This window comes from Palaemon carinicauda, chromosome 5 (genome assembly GCF_036898095.1).
Source record: "Palaemon carinicauda isolate YSFRI2023 chromosome 5, ASM3689809v2, whole genome shotgun sequence".
In the NCBI taxonomy this organism is placed as follows: Eukaryota; Metazoa; Arthropoda; class Malacostraca; order Decapoda; family Palaemonidae; genus Palaemon; species Palaemon carinicauda.
Window position 1 is genome coordinate 133,318,659 of NC_090729.1, and position 17,500 is coordinate 133,336,158.

At 38.8% G+C, this 17,500-nt stretch overlaps 1 protein-coding gene across 5 annotated transcripts in view; it reads left to right on the top strand.

Moving 5' to 3' along the window:
- LOC137641481 (Kv channel-interacting protein 4-like) overlaps positions 1 to 17,500 on the top strand; it is an 852,695-nt gene that overhangs the window by 568,277 nt on the left and 266,918 nt on the right. For all 5 annotated transcript variants that reach the window (XM_068374090.1, XM_068374089.1, XM_068374088.1 and 2 more), the window contains one exon: positions 8,238 to 8,362. In XM_068374090.1, the coding sequence (XP_068230191.1) occupies positions 8,342 to 8,362 (21 nt within the window). In that variant the 5' untranslated portion in view covers positions 8,238 to 8,341. The remainder of the gene's footprint in view (positions 1 to 8,237; positions 8,363 to 17,500) is intronic.

The following is a 17,500-nucleotide window of genomic DNA, read 5'->3' on the forward strand; positions in this document are numbered from 1 at the left end:
TGATCTAGCAGACTAGTCCTTGTTGCTGTTCTCGGTGGGAGGATAAGTTTCTTTCCCTGGGAGCAGCAACACCTTCCTTGCTTTGGTTCTTGGGAGCTGGCAAGTATTGCTGGCCTCCCTCCTTGGATCTCCCTTAGGCTAAGATGAGTTTCCTTGGCTGCGGGTGATCCTTCACTAAAGCAAGGTTGGTAGGACCCTCTTTGTCCCTTCCCCCTCTATCTCCGTAATGGCCTAGCCATTACAGTACTGTACGTCATTCTACATCTGGACCTAGGATAGGTTAGGATGTGGAATTGACTCAGTCCCTTGCCGGCCGGCAAGGGTCTTCTGCTTTGAGTGCTGCCCGGACCTCCCTTGGTCCCTCATCCATGCCTGCCTGCAGAACCAGACGGCATTGGTCAGGAAGCCTGAATTAGATTCTCCCTTTCCTTATATGTACTCTTTCGGATTGCCGGGCTTGGAGGTAGTGTACGCTCTTATCCCGGCCTCCATTCTGTTTTCTTCTAGTGCTGTACCCTCATAGGCCGGCAGCCGGGCAGTCGTAGTCCTCTGGTTCTTTTGCTGCTGGCTGGCATCGGTTGTGTACCTTTGCCGGCCGGCTAATGTCAGCCCTTGTCTGCCAGTTGCTAGGAGCAGTGGCCAGCAGCCGGGTGCTACCTTGTGTAGCCGACATTGGCTGTTGCCGGCCGGCAGTAACACCAGCGTTCTGCCGCCTTATAGCTGTTAAGTAGTATACTTTAAAGCTAGTTATGGTGTGTGCCGGCCGGCACCTCCTATACTGTACCAGTATTCTTCAGTATAACATATGCTGTAAGAGGAAAACTATAGTATAAGTTTTGGTACAGCACTGTGTGTTCTAACACTTTTGTGTTGTCTTGCACAGCCCTTTGCTGTTGCCTTACAGATAAGAAAGTAAGTTCTTTCTTGTCTATTATCCAGGATTTTAAAATCATTGCTGAGGTGTGAGCTCCACCTGTTTCCTCTGGAAACTTTGCATTGGTTATTCTAGAAGAGATTAACCTTTCGATTTTATTATCTGGAAGGCTGCAGCAATTGGTTGTGAAGGAAACACAAGTGTGTGTCTTTCCTTTCTGAATTGTTATGCTAAACTGTGCATACCCAGTGATACATAGTTCACTTGATACTCATGGAAATTTTTTTCTCTTTGCAGGAGGTACTTCCGAAGTGCGGAAGTGCTTTCTGTCTCCAAAGGTGAGCTCCGGTATTGGGACCCCCAGGTATGTACCGTGTGCTCTAACCTGATTACTGAAGCTTTTGATTCCCCTAGGACAGCGGAATCAAGAGATGTAGCAAGGGGGAAGCTTCGCACCTGGGTAAGGGGCTTCCAGAAGAACACCTCTAGATCTTATCTTCCAAGTGAGAAGATGAGGGCTTACCTTTTCCCTAGGGCATCAGCTGATGCAGTGATTCCCCAGCCTCAAGAGGAGATCCCCGTAGTTCAGATCCAGGTGGATGCTGAAGTGGCGGTCGCCGTGCAAGACATCCAGTTGGGCGACAGGATGTTAGACGTGTCCGAGTGTCTGGAGGAAGACCTCCTGGCAGGAGGCCAGGATGAAGATCAAGCCCCAGACATCGTAGAGGAAGAAGCCAACGAGGTGTCGGCTGCTCCGGTTCTGATCCCTGAACCTATTCCCTCAACATCGTCCGCTCTCCCAGTAGAGCTGGGACAGGCCCTCTCCTCCATTGTTGGAATGATCCAACAAATGCAGAAGGAGAATATGGAGAAGGCGGCTGCAATGGAACTGCGGATGCAGGAGCTTGCAGCATCACGTGGGCCCCAGAAAAGGCTCAATGTGAAAGACCTTCCCTTGTGCTCAGATGCTAACCCGTGGAGATATGCCGAGCACATGCCGATGACGACTGGGAAGATCGTCATGTCGGATAAGCTGGGTTCAGTTCCCCTTGAGGAAGTGGAATTCTGGCCCAGCAAAGGGTCATATCCGGACTGTTATGTCCGGTTGAGGAAGGAACTAGCTTCAAAGGAGAAGACAGAGCCGAAGGAGTTCATAGTGATGGACCATGCTAAGGCTCAAGCTTTGCTTTCATCTTCGATGAAAGAGAGGGGCTTCACAAACTCAAAAGTTACTGCATTGAGTAAGAAGCTCCCTTCCTTTGTGTCCTCTCCTGCTAGAGCCTTCCCCTTTTTGCAGAAAGGGTTTGCGGCTGTATTAAAAGCAGTCGAGGCTGGCAAGCCTTGCCCCTCCCTGGAGGAGTGTAAACCCTTGTCGCTGGCCCTACCCATGGACCACAAGGACTGGAAGGACGTCCATCTTACCTTCTCAGTCGGGAAGTTGGAGGCTGATATTGCCGGATGTCAGTTCGGTGAGAACCTCCCTAAGCTGTCTGACTTTCTTTTGCGGAGAGAGCTCGAGACAAAAGAAAGACTGGCTGCCTCAATGTCTCTTCAGACTACTCTTGAGACGATGGCAAGTGACCCCAAGGTCCATGAAATGTTCATGGTAGTGGCCAAGATTCATCTGGCCACAGTGACGAAGGATCTTTACAGCTTCGTCAGGGCGAGGAGAGCTTGTAGGGAGTTCGTGTTCACCTCGGCTACGGTGAGGCACGAGCCAAGGAAACTAATCTCCTCCAACATTTGGGGCAAAGACCTTTTCCCTAGCGAATTGGTCAAAGAAGTTGTGGATAATGCCGCCACGGAGAATAGAAATCTTCTCCAAAAGTGGGGCCTGTCTATCAAGAGAAAGTCTTCCCCGGATGAGGGTCCCCAACCGAAGAGGAAGACTAAAAGGCCTAGGCTACCGTCTCGGCCAGCCAAGCCAGTTGAACAGTAACAGCAACAACAGTTGCCGATGCCTTCAGTGCCCCAGAAGGTGGCACAAACCCTGACCACTTTCCAGTGGGTACCCCAGGCCGTGTCGACACAGTCCACGGCATTCACCCCAACGTTCGAAGGGCAGTCTACTTCCTTTCGAGCAAAGCCTAGAGGAGCAGCCAGAGGCTCGTCTAGGCGCCCCTCAAGGGGAAGGGGATTCAGGGGCGGTCGGGGTCGGGGAGGCAAGACCTCAGGACGGCAGTCCAAGTGAGATGATGCCGGTAGGAGGGAGACTTCAGAATTTTCGGGATCGGTGGACCTTCTATCCCTTGGCCCACAGCCTACTCAAGAACGGACTGGGCTGGAGCTGGTACAGCACTCCACCCCCGTGCCCTCGGTTTTTTTCCAAAACTCCACCCCCGTTCTGGAGGAGTACGTTCAAGAACTGTTGGAGAAAAATGTGATCCGAAGGGTGAAGTCCATCAAATTCCAAGGGAGGCTGTTTTGTGTTCCTAAGAAAGACTCAGAAAAGCTCAGAGTCATTCTGGACTTGTCGCCACTCAACAAGTTCATAGTGAATTGCAAATTCAAGATGCTAACACTGCAACACATAAGGACCTTACTGCCCAAGAGGGCATATTCCGTCTCCACAGACTTGTCAGATGCCTATTGGCACGTTCCAATCAACCGTCGACTCTCCCCCTACCTAGGGTTCAAGCTACAACGAAGACTATACGCCTTCAGAGCCATGCCATTCGGGCTAAATATAGCCCCAAGGATTTTTACGAAGCTTGCGAGCGTAGCTCTCAAACAATTACACCTAAAGGGAATTCATATAGTAGCCTACCTGGACGACTGGCTGGTGTGGGCAGCATCCGAGACAGAATGCTTGCAAGCTTCCAGTCAAGTGATCCAGTTCCTAGAGTATCTAGGCTTCAAGATCAACAGAAAAAAGTCTCGACTTTCTCCATCTCAAAAGTTCCAGTGGCTGGGAATCCACTGGGACTTAATGTCACATCGTTTCTCCATCCCAGCGAAGAAAAGGAAGGAGATAGCGGGTTCTGTCAAGAGACTTCTAGATTCCGAAAGGATATCAAGACGCGAACAGGAGAGGGTACTGAGCTCTCTCCAGTTTGCTTCGGTGACAGACCCAGTGCTAAGAGCACAGCTAAAGGATGCAACCGGAGTTTGGAGAAGTTATGCATCAAACGCGCAAAGAGATCTGAGAAGACCAGTTCCGCTTCGGCTACGTACTCTTCTCAGGCCTTGGTCCCAAGCCAGACATCTAAAGAAGTCGGTTCTTCTTCAGCCACCTCCCCCGTCGGTGACGATTCACTCAGACACCTCGAAGGAGGGACGGGGAGGTCACTCATCGGAAAAAAATCCAGGGGACTTGGTTCAAGCTATTCAAGACCTTTCACATAAACTTTCTAGAAGCTATGGCAGTGTTCCTTACCTTAAACAAAGTCTCCCCGCGTCACTCGATCCACATAAGGTTGGTGATGGACAGCGAGGTAGTTGTGAGATGCTTGAATCGACAAGGATCGAGGTCACCACCTCTCAACCAGGTGAGGTTGGCCATCTTCCGATTGGCGGAAAAGAAGAAGTGGTACCTGTCGGCAGTTCACCTTCAAGGAGTCCCCAATGTGACAGCGGACGCTCTATCCAGGTTCACACCGATAGAGTCGGAATGGTCCTTAGACGCAGGATCATTCTCCTTCATTCTGAACAAGTCCCAGAACTGCAGATAGACCTCTTTGCGACGAAAGACAACAAGAAGTTGCCCCTGTACGTGTCCCCGTACGAGGACCCCTTAGCGGAAGCAGTGGACGCGATGTCCCTCGACTGGAACAGATGGTCCGGGATTTATCTGTTCCCTTCTCACAACCTTCTGTTGAGGGTCCTCAACAAACTGAGATCCTTCAAGGGGGTAGCGGCAATAGTGGCCCACAAGTGGCCGAACAGCGTGTGGTTCCCCCTGGCATTGGAACTACGGTTGAAGTTTCTACCGCTACCAGATCCAGTTCTGACCCAGCGAGTCCAGAAGTCAACTGTCTGCGCTTCATTACAAAAACCCGGAACCTGCAGCTCATGATTTTCTCTCCCTAGCGGTGAGAAAGCGTTTCGGGATTTCGAAAGCCAGCATAGACTTCCTAGAGGAATATAAATGCAAATCTACTAGAAGGCAATATGAGTCATCTTGGAGAAAATGGGTGGCCTTTGTCAAGGCAAAGAATCCGCAGGAGATCTCGACGGACTTCTGCTTATCTTTCTTCATCCACCTCCATGGTCAAGGGTTGGCAGCTAACACGATTTCGACGTGTAAGTCTGCTTTGACAAGACCCATTCTATATGCCTTCCAGGTCGACCTCGGTAACGAGATCTTTAATAAAGTTCCAAAAGCCTGCGCTAGGCTCAGACCTTCAGCACCTCCAAAGCCCATTTCATGGTCTTTAGACAAAGTTCTTCATTTTGCTTCTCTGTGGAGCAATGAGGAGGGTGCGTTAATGGATCTGACCCAAAAAGTTATTTTCCTATTTCCACTCACGTCCGGGGCCAGGGTTAGTGAGATTGTAGCCCTCTCGAGAGAGGCAGGTCGTGTTCAGTTCCCGGATGGGGGAGAACTGAACCTGTTTCCAGATCCTTTGTTTCTCACCAAGAATGAGTTACCCACCAACAGGTGGTGTCCCTGGAGAATCTGCCCTCTGAAAGGAGATGCATCTCTACGTCCAGTAGAATGCCTAAAGGTCTATCTTCATAGAACTTCAGACTTCTAGGGTGGTCAACTATTCAGGGGAGAAACATCAGGCTCAAATTTATCACTGAATCAACTCAGGGTGAAAATCGCATATTTTATTCGCAGGGCGGATCCTGACAGTACACCCGCAGGTCACGATCCGAGGAAAGTTGCTTCATCCTTAAATTTCCTTAATTGTATGGATTTTGAACATCTCCGTTCATACACTGGCTGGAAGTCTTCAAGAGTGTTCTTTCGCCACTATGCGAAGCAAGTGGAGCAACTAAAGAGTTCTGTGGTAGCAGTGGGTTGCATCGTTAACCCTGCTGTTTAACTCTGCGAGGAACAGTGGTTTTAATTGGGACAATTAATTCCAGGGTGAGTGTGTAGTTACATTCTGTGCTACAAACTAAGTGAGGGCACTGAGGTGCCCACGTTGACTGTTCCACTTCCAAAGGTGAACCTAGCATAAGTGCAGACATGTGTGCCGAGCGTTTCTAACGCTAATGTAACTGATTAGTAATACAGACTTTTCTGACCTTCATACCTCGGTATGTTAAAAGTGGCACTAATGTTTTTCTTTCAGATAAACAAGTTTCTGTTTACTATCAGACTTATGCTTAAAGTTTTGGTTATCCTCTTCTTATATATATATATATATATATATATATATATATATATATATAGAATTGTTGTTAACCTGTCTGTTTATTGTCTATCAATAAACTTGTTCTTGAGAACCTTGCGTCTCCTTCACCTGTGTCAATTTATTGATATAATTGAGCATTCATTCTATGTATATTTATCTGGGATAATTCTAATAGATTGTTCCTGTATGCAAGCTATGTTGCATTGGTTTATGCTTTCCCTTATCGGGAGGACTCCGTCCCAGAAGGGGACGGTGGCGGTTTTACAAGTTTCCTCCTATGCGGATATAACCTTTGTCCAATACAAGTATTGTGCGGAGAACTGGTCGATATTTCATATTGACGCAGTGGTTCTTTACAAACTATGCTTTACTTAATATAGGGTGAGACCACTATATTAGCTTGCCTGGTATTCATACATAGGTATATGTACTCTTCGAGACTTTTCCAGAGTCTAGTAGGACTCTTCCCTGTAGGGGGCAGGAAGCTCTAACATGGTTTATGGTTAGTTGAAAAGATGTATAACGGTAACATCTTAGGTCTCTAGGTCTAGTCGACCGGGAAAAATTACCTCCGGGGAGTGCGGCACGTTCTGAGAATCCACAGATACAGTAATGCTCTGGTATACTTCCATCAGGACGACATGGCTTGAGCCCAAAAAACGGATTTTGAGCGAAGCGAAAAATCTATTTTTGGGTGAGATGGCCATGTCGTCCTGATGGACCCGCCCTTCCCTTTCTATGAAAGGGCTGTAGGACCCCTCCCTACATACAGTATCTGTAGCACCTCGTGTACGCCACAAGGAATACAGATGGCGCCAGGACTGGCGCCAGACACGCTTACGAAACTGGAGAATAGGGAGCCTTGGGAGTGGCTCCCCCTTTTTCTTTCCCGTTTTCGTTTCTTGCCAATTGACCCCAATCTCTGTTTGGGGTGCAGATTGCCATGTGGCGTGTCAAGAATACGTCCTCTGATATGTCGCGATATCCCTTTCATTAGGGATATTCGCTCCAGGAGTTAGAATTCTGGTACCTTAAGGTAAATTCTCTGGGAATATCGCCGTAGTTGTAATATACCCTAGGAAGCTACCCTATAGGAACTTCCATCAGGACGACATGGCCATCTCACCCAAAAATAGATTTTTCGCTTCGCTCAAAATCCGTTATATATATATATATATATCTACACATATATATGTGTGTATATATACGTATACATACATATATATATATATATATATATATATATATATATATATATATATATATGTGTGTGTGTGTGTGTGTGTGTAAGTATGTATGTATATTCACTACGAAATGCAATGGTATGATATATCTAACACTTTGATTTTACAACTTTTTCTGTAATGTATAATAAGTATTTCCTTCTTAATTAATCTATTTACTTTTATCTAAACTAATAACATACCACCCAAGCGACATGGAATTTCATTATTTCACAAAGAGAAGTAATCAATTAAAGGGGTTAAAATGCATTGCCTCCTCAACTTACCTATTTTTATAGTTGAGTGTTATTTGTGATTTATCATCGTTAGTAGGTTTATCATCATTAATCATGGAAGTTTTTATTTTGATAGATGGATGGTGTTAGAAAGCACATTTATTTCATGGTTTATCTCCAAGTTTGGAATTATTTTTACTGATTATATTAAAAAAGTAGATTCAGGGGAAGAGGGACCAGTAAGTAATGTCGAATATCTCATCCTTTGCAGTAAATGTTAACATAGCTTGAAACTTCACTTTTGATGTTAAAATTACTTAAAAACAATTTTTTTTAAACAAACAATAGACATTAAAAACGCACATATTTCATGATTTATCTCCAAGTTATGATTTTTTTTCTGATTATATTAAAAAACTAAAATTAAGTTGAAGAAGGACCAGTACATAATGCCGAAAATGTCGTCCTATACAGTAAAGGCTAACATAGATGGAAACTTATGTTTTGATGCTGAAATTAATTAAAAACAATATTCTAAAAACAAACAATAGACATTATAGACACTGTGTTTCAAACAGTATTGTTATATCTCTTCCAGATCATGACCCAGACGACATCGAATTGAACGTAGTACGATACAAGCCCGATGGTATTGATGCATTAGCCAGGACCACGAAATTCAGCAAAAAAGAACTACAGCTCATGTACAGAGGCTTCAAGGCGGTAAGTTGGTGCCCTTTAGTTTTTTACTATGGTAAACGGTGTCCTCTCTCTCTCTCTCTCTCTCTCTCTCTCTCTCTCTCTCTCTCTCTCTCTCTCTCTCTCTCTCTCTCTCTCTCTCTCTCTCTCTTAGAATTTCAGATTTATTCGATTGTGTTCAAGTATTTTAGAGAGAAACAATTGTGTATCAAGATTTTGTAAATGTATTAATTTTTGGGAGGTTTCAACCTATTATAGAATTGTTATTTAGCTTTTTTATGTTTCATCATAATTATTTTCTGTTAGTAGGGTTTTTTTTTTTTTTTATTTTTGGCTTTAAAACCACTCATGTCAGTATGTAAAGTGTAACACTTTTTTTTTTTTTTTCAAATTTCATAAATATATTCCCAGATTGAAGCAAATTCTCTTAGATGATAAAAATGAGAAAATTTTGATTTTACAATGTCAACCTATCATGCGTGCAAGTGCTTTCACACGGCCATTTTCTTTTATAATATCCTTTCGCCTCTTGATGCCAGAGGTGACCCAAAGTAGACAGTCTTGGCCGTCAGGATTAGACGCCAAAAATTCTTTATCTGGTGGCGAAGGATCGGAACCTTTTAAATGGCAGGAATCTAATCCCCCCCCCCCCGTAGGTGGGGTTAGTACTGCAAGCTCACACCTCACATGACCCACTGTAGGCAATGCTAAATGGTCTTAGTAGCATCTATTTGGACCGTTGCTGAATGCCATTTTTAGCATTCTACTTTCATTCTTGCTCTCTGTGTTTCTTTCTGTCCAACCTCCGTATGGCCGGCTTGTCCCTAATTTTCCTATTAGCATAACATTTTAAATGACAAATATATTTTCTAATTTGAATTTTTAATTATCTAAAGCAGTCTAAAAGAATGTTGATTAATCTGTGGAGTACTGGAAAAAAGAACTCTGCCCGTATGACAAATTGTGTGTCTGCCTTAGAAGGAGGTATTACGATATCGTTCACCATTATCATAAGGTTGGTTTTCAAATGTTCTTGTGGAATTTGATTTTATACACTGGAACCTTTGCGATTGAATAAAGTCGAATTTCGGCGGGTATCTTTAATAACCTTGGTCCGAGGTCGAATAAAAGTGTCTATATTTATATTAACGTTCATTTATATATGAACTAGATAAACTTTTGTGAAAAGTCTACCGATTAATTTGAGTATGTTTAGAATTTTTCACAACACTGATAAAAGATTAGCCTTTAGATTTGTTAGGACACTTTGTAAAATCTACGCATTTTTCCAAGCATATTTTACTGTCCCACTTTGAATGTTGCGCTATTATTATTATTATTATTATTATTAGTAGTAGTAGTAGTAGTAGTAGTAGTAGTAGTAGTAGTAGTGGCAAAGCTACTACCCTAGATTGAAAAGAAGGATACTATAGGCTCATAGGCCCCAACATGGACAAATAGCCCAGTGAGGAAAGGAAATAAAGAAATATTCGTAAAGGAATTATATGAAAAATGACGAATAATTAATATGAAATACCTTAAGATCAGTAACAACGTTAAAATTGATCTGGCATATATAGAATATGAGGAGACACTTATACTGTTAAAAAAAAACAAAAAACCATTCGCTATAAGTTTGAAATTCTGAAGTTCCATTGAAATCGTAAGCTTTCTTAAATGCCTACTGTTGCATCCAGTCATATTTCACAATCCAGTTCAATACTAATTCAAAAGACTCTTCCATATATTTATTTGTTTCATACAGACGCTATGCTGTTATCAAAAGTCCATAGGATCTGTTTTTTTTTTTTTTTTTTTTTTTTTTTTTCAAAGTAATGACTGTTAATGTATAGTTTGCTACTACTATTGATTAATATTTTATATTCCCAATTCAATCTCTGATGAATATTTAATATTTTTTATAAATTTTTATCAAAGATTTATTGAAACTGCAAACTTCTGCTCAAAAGAGTAGGATTCTTCCAACCGTATTTTACTTCCATGATTAAAACACGTTTGGGTGATTGATATTCCTTTAGATTAGAATCATTGATAAGGTTGAAGGGGATGGCGCTCGTGGTATTGAAATACTGGAACCCTGAAGATGCTTCGAGCATCTTGCAACCCGTTACTTCCGGGATGTTGTTATTATAAAGCGACAAGAAAGGGGAAGAGTACTGTTTGGTATTCAAGCCCTCCCTCTTTAAAAAGCTTAGTCTGGAAAATCTTTTAATTTACTTATATTTCACTTTCCTTTTCTCTTCTCAATTTACAGTCCCTGTTGAGACAATTATTGAGAGGATTATGCGAATACTTCATTAAGAAATACATCGGTTTCGTAAACCTTCGTCGAGTTTTGAAGAATTAGAATAAATGTTTCTTAACATTTCAAATAAAGGGAGATTGGAAGCCCTGGTGAAAGGCTGGCAGATCCCTGCAGGTTACAAACATCATTCTACTAGGGTCCTTTCCTGGTAGTTGTTACAAGTGCCTCGAAATCCTTTACCAGCATGATGTTTTAATTGATTGAAGTGAGGCTGGAGGGGCGAGGGAGATTTAATTAATCCAGTTGCTGTTTCATGGCAGGGGGAAGAAAGCGCTGTTGTTTATCCTTCTATTAAACGAAGTGCACGTCAAAATAAATATCTTTAAGATTGGTTGTCAACGTATTTCCCTTAGAATATTTCAAAGAATCTTCTTTGTCACATACGTTAGTATGTTTGTTTGTGTGTGTGAACTAGATCGTTTATTCACTTTTAAACGGATTAATCTGAACTTTATTATTTGTTGCATGTATAATCAAATTCCTGTTATCCTAAGTCTTTTCTTTCTCCACTGCAATCAGTGTCAGTTGTAGCGTGTGTTAAGCGTTGCTAGTAATGGTTGTCATAGACAATTTATAAGGATTCACAAAGTGCTGTATATAGATAACTGAAAAGATATCATCAGTAAATGATAATAGAGGCCCTCACATTAATAGATAATATTTTACAAATTGTCAGACAGTATTTTGCTTGAGGGTACACTTGGGCATACTATTCTATCTCATTTCTCTTCCTCTTGTTTTGTTGAAAAAAAAAATAGTTTAGATAGGAAATGTCTATTTTAATGTTGTTGCTGTTCTTAGAATATTTTATTTTTCCTTGTTTCCTTTCCTTAATGGGCTGTTTTCCCTGTTGGAGCCCCTGGGCTTATAGCATTCTGCTTTTCCAACTATGGTTGTAGCTTAGCAAGTAATAATAATAATAATAATAATAATAATAATAATAATAATAATAATAATAATAATAATAATAATAAATGATCAACAAGATCATACAAGTATTGCGCTTTCAAGAGGACTAGAAAAATTTTTCAAGGTGAACAAATGTTGTACAGTTGGACACGGGAATTCTTAGCACACCTCGTTCTGAGGAAGTACACCTGGCACGCCCTTATTAAGTGGAGAGCTCCTGTGTGTAGCCCCGCTGACCACTGATGCCATCTCTCCATATGCTATCTGTTTGGTTACTCGCCCCACAGTAAGGGTGTAACAGGGTGCACTTGCTCAGAGCGTGGTGTGACATTAATCCCTGTGTCCAGCTGTACGTGATCATTCAATTGAAATAGGTTTAGAATTTAATGTTCGAGCGTAAATAAGTATAAAAGTAAAAATGAAAAGAAAATAATAATGATGAAAAAATTGTTCCATTAAAATACAGAAAAATTTGAATCAGTCTTAATTTATGCATCATGGGAAACATTACTACAGGAAATGGAAGACTTAATGGGAAAATTTTTTATCAAAATTTATTCCAGAATTGAAATAAATTTTGTTATATAGATGAAAGGACTACTGATAGTTTGAATTTATTTTATGGCCTCATTTGACTGTGACATTTAAGATGTACTTTTATATTGAACGCAAAATTTAGTGGCCATCAAATTTATTTGCTCTCTCTCTCTCTCTCTCTCTCTCTCTCTCTCTCTCTCTCTCTCTCTCTCTCTCTCTCTCTCTCAACATGATACACTACCTTTAGAAGTTCACCCACTGTCTAAGAACCAATCTGTCGTTGGCATTAATACAAATTGGTAAATGTCATTGCATGTGTGCGCTGCAATTTCAATTTTATTTTCATATCCTGGTTCAGGTGTTAAGCTATCAGAGGAAATAAACATAACGCAGTTAGTTTTATCGTGTAATGAAGAGGAGCAGGTGTAGTAAACTAATTATTCATGGGTAACGATTATATATATTACTCTTTTATGTATGAGAATACACATTGTAACGAAAAATATATTCATCCACCTATATTATATGTATTTTTTAACGTTTCTGATTAAGCAATTAATTACGAAGAGATAATATTTATCCATTTTTTAAGGTATTAAGCCGAGTGTTATTTAGAAAGCGACTCATTCTGCTGTGTGACTGTTAGGTAGTTCCGTGTACATCCATTTGACCTTCAACTAATACGTTATTACATCAGAGTGGGCAGAAAGTACTGCCAAATATAGTAACATTTACGCAACTCATCATTCTAAAAATAGATTTCTTTATCATATCATTGGGGCAGATGTTATTAATCATAGTCTTGGATAATGATGTGACACTCCTGGGGGTCGTACAATAGCAGTTTTATGTTCTTTCCTTTAGGATCGGCGAAGTAGGCATTATGTCATTATTCCTACCGTAAAATTGTAATGTTTCTAGGTTATATATTTCTATCTTTACTTTTTTTGTTGACTGTTGTCGAGAGACTTATAATAACTCTTATCATCATTATTATCTATATCATTAATTTTATGTTTAGCATTATCATTATTATTATCTATATCATTAATTTTATGTTAAGAATTATTGGTAGTGATTAAAGTAGCACTTTACCATGTTGTATTGTATTTATCTTTGTTTTTGTTGTTGTTGCTATTGTTGTTATTACTAGAGTACCCGACCTGTCAAAATGACATCTAAATATTTAGATAGACGTGCACACGCATTCACACATACAGATTCAACCCTCCACACCTTTAGTACGACAAATCGGCAGTTTGTCGGAGTATTGTTTCCTAGTTTACTTCTTGGGGGTACCTCCTCTGACCAGGGTATGAATGCTCCTACACCCCCCCCCCTTGAGCGTGACAAGATATATATATATATATATATATATATATATATATATATATATATATATATATATATACAGTATATATATATGTATATATATATATATATTTATATTTATTTATTTATATATACATACATATATATATACCCTGTAATATATATATATATATATATATATATATATATATATATATATATACATATATACATATATATATATATACCCTGTAATATATATATATATATATATATATATATATATATATATAATATTACAGGGTATATATATATATATATAGAGAGAGATAGAGAGAGAGAGAGAGAGAGAGAGAGAGAGAGAGAGAGAGAGAGAGAGAGAGAGAGAGAGAGAGAGAGAGAGAGACCACTTGCTCTTATTACACAGCAGAGAATATTAACATCAATATCCTTCTCATCATAATCTCAATTTGCAAATTAATCTTCCATTCGAATATCGTTTCGATACATCATTTCCCCGCATTGTTCCCTCCGTCATGACCAGCGTTGGTTCGTAATCGGGGTGTTAAGGAAGAAACCTTATAACCACACACAGCCGGGTGTTGTGGTGGGTCTTGTGAGTAATGGCCGGAGGGCTTCGCCCCCTTTATGGCCGCCGTCCGGCTCCTTGAATTATGAGTGCGGAAGCGTGGTAACCTTTCCTTGGCATTGGCTTCTCAAGGATCTAAATGTCGCCTGTATATTTAGTTTGTTTATTGTGTATCGTATATTTAGGTGGTTGTGTTTCCTTGTATTAAAGTATTATTAGTTTATTTATTTTTACTTAGTTTTCCTGTGTTGGATATATAATTTACTTTTGTTATGATAACCATTAGAAACTTGGATTTTTTTTTTCGCTTTACATTTTTTTCCAATAACGTCGCCTGTATATTTAGTTTGGGTATTGTATAATTTCAATTTTTGGGAGTTTGTATTCAAGTATTATTAGTTTACTTATTTTTACTTAGTTTTCCTTACTGTTGGATATATGATTTACTCTTGTTACTAAAATCATCACAAACTTTTTTTTTTTGTTATATATATTTTCGCTTTACATTTCATTTCCTTTACCTTTTACACTTTTACCGGGTAACATAGCTCTTATAAAGTAATTTCATGTATACAGTAGATGATTGGTTTAAAGGATGAAAATGGAAATATTATCAACATTAGAGATAGAGTGATAAAAACTGCAGAGGATTTCTGTACAATGGTATACAATAGTGATATAAATGCGCTTCACTTCTTGACTCGAAGGCAAGATGATAACAGATAGCTAACTTGAACTTACTTAATTCTATTTTTCGTTCTATTACAGTACATCGGGCACACAGACTGTAGCTATTCAGTCTATAATTAAGCTGTACTAAAATCTTGACTTATTTTTTTGTTTAATGAAACGCATACACAAATATATATATATATATATATATATATATATATATATATATATATATATATATATATATATATATATATATATATATATATATATATGTATATTTTATATATATATGTTTATATATATGCATTATATATATATACATACATATGTATTATATATATATATATATATATATATATATTTATATAAATATATATATATATATATATATATATATATATATATATATAATATATGTATATATGTATATATATATTTATGTATATATGTATATATATATTTATATATATATATATATATATATATATAAATATATATATATACTGTATATAAATATATTATATATATATATATATATATATATATATATATATATATATTATATATATATATATATATATATATAGGTATCGGATGGCTAGCCCTATAAACTTTCGTCCTTACCAGCTACGGACTAAAATTCCTTTAATCAACATGAATAAAGAAGGATTGCTGTAGGTTAAAATATCGAGTACCCTCCGAAGCTTCAAAGCACCAAAATACATTGATTTATATTTCAGTATACACATTAAAGATTTTTACTATGAAAAAATTTCATCCATGATATAATTTTAGATTTTCCTTCTATTTATGCATAACTAGTAGAACTTTTATTTGATTTTATTTATAGATTATAACTGTTTTTTGGTTTGTTGTATAGATACGGTTTTCATTTTAATGGTGCGTATCTGAACTGGATTTAGATTAATTTTTTTCTTTAAGTTTCTTTTTTTGTTTATCCTATCATCATTTGAAAATTAATTCGAGAAAATATTTGTATATGCTCTCCGTGAGTGCGCGAAATTTGATTTAATTATCAAAGATTGGAAACGTTAATTTCGATATTTCACATTTAATCTAAAAAGTAAAAATTAATTTCGTAGACGTCTTTACGCCAAATGGAAATCATAAAAAGGGTCCGGAACCCTGTTGTGTGTGAGGCTTAAAGATGTGGTGAAGAGTAAGAAGTAAAATAAAAAGTATAAAGTAAGAAAGAGCCGAAAATACGTGGTTAGGAGTATGGAATGAAAAGGAAAGAAAACCGATGAAGACTTCATAGAGAGTAGACGGAAGAAATAGATAGTGACCTAAACCCACTTGATAAAAAAGAAAAAGAATATGAAGGTGAAGGTAATATTGTATACAAGCGACGAATGGCATATCTTTATTTATTTTTCCATGTTTTATTACCGTGATTTCTGGCGATAATTAGCCAAATAAACTCGGTAAGAATCATATTACATTCCAGTATTTGTAAATGCCAACCAGCTGGCAAGATGTTTGTGACACCGAATCTTGGATGGTTTAGTAATATTTGATAAATAAAGTCTTATGTTTTCTGTGTCACAGACGTTATAGAGATGGAATCCTGTTATATTGGAGGATTAATACGAGGTGAGGTTGGGATACGATAGGATTTGACAGAAATTAGAAATAGAAGGAGGCTCTGAAAGAACAGTAAAGATGCCGAGATTCAACAGATGAAAAGAATGAAAACAGAAAATTGACATTATTGTAGAATATGGAGTTAGTGGAGGTTTTGAACGATGGATAATAGACGGTAGGAGGGATATGTGGAAGGATGGATACAAGCGGAAGTATGGATAATAGACAGAAGGATGGATACAAGACAGAAAGATGGATGAAATACGGAAGGATAGATACAAGACGCAAGGATGGATACATGACAGAAGTATGGATAATAGACGGAAGGAAGGATAATAGATAGAAGGATGGGTAATAAACGGAAGGATAGATACAAGAGAAAGTATGGATAATAGACGGAAGGATGGATACAAGACGGAAGGATGAATAATAGACGGAAGGATGGATACAAGACGAAAGGATGGATAATAGACGGAAGGATAGATACAAGACGGAAGGATGGATAATAGACGGAAGGATAGATACAAGATGGAAGTATGGATAATAGATGGAAGGATGGATGCAAGACGGAAGGATGGATAATAGACGGAGTGATAGATACAAGGCGGAAGGATGGATAAAAGACGAAAGTATGGATAACAGATGGAAGGATGGATAATAGATAGAAGAATGGGTAATAAACTTAAGGATGGATACAAGCGAAAGTATGGATAATAGACAGAAGGATGGATACAAGATGGAAGGATGGATAATAGATGGAAGGATAGTTACAAGACGGAAGGATGGATACAAGACAGAAGGATGGATAATAGACGAAAGGATGGACAATAGACGGAAGGAAGGATAATAGACGGAAGGATAGATACAAGACGGAAGGACGGATGGATAATAGATGGAAGGAGGGATAATAGACGAAAGGATAGATACAAGACAGAAGGACGGATGGATAATAGATGGAAGGAGGGATAATAGACGGAAGGATGGATAATAAACGGAAATCTGACTGCGATTTAAAAGGAAAAGATAGGAGCTAAAAAAAACTTACTGTATGTATTGAATAGGGCTACTGAAGAAAAATTAATGTAAAAAGAGAAATACACAGAAGGGGAGAGGTGGAGTTTGAGATGAAGTGAAGTGACGGAAACTTTCCAGCGAAGACCGAAAGATAAACAGGAAGCCAAAAATACATGGGAATGAACTTAGAGGCTAA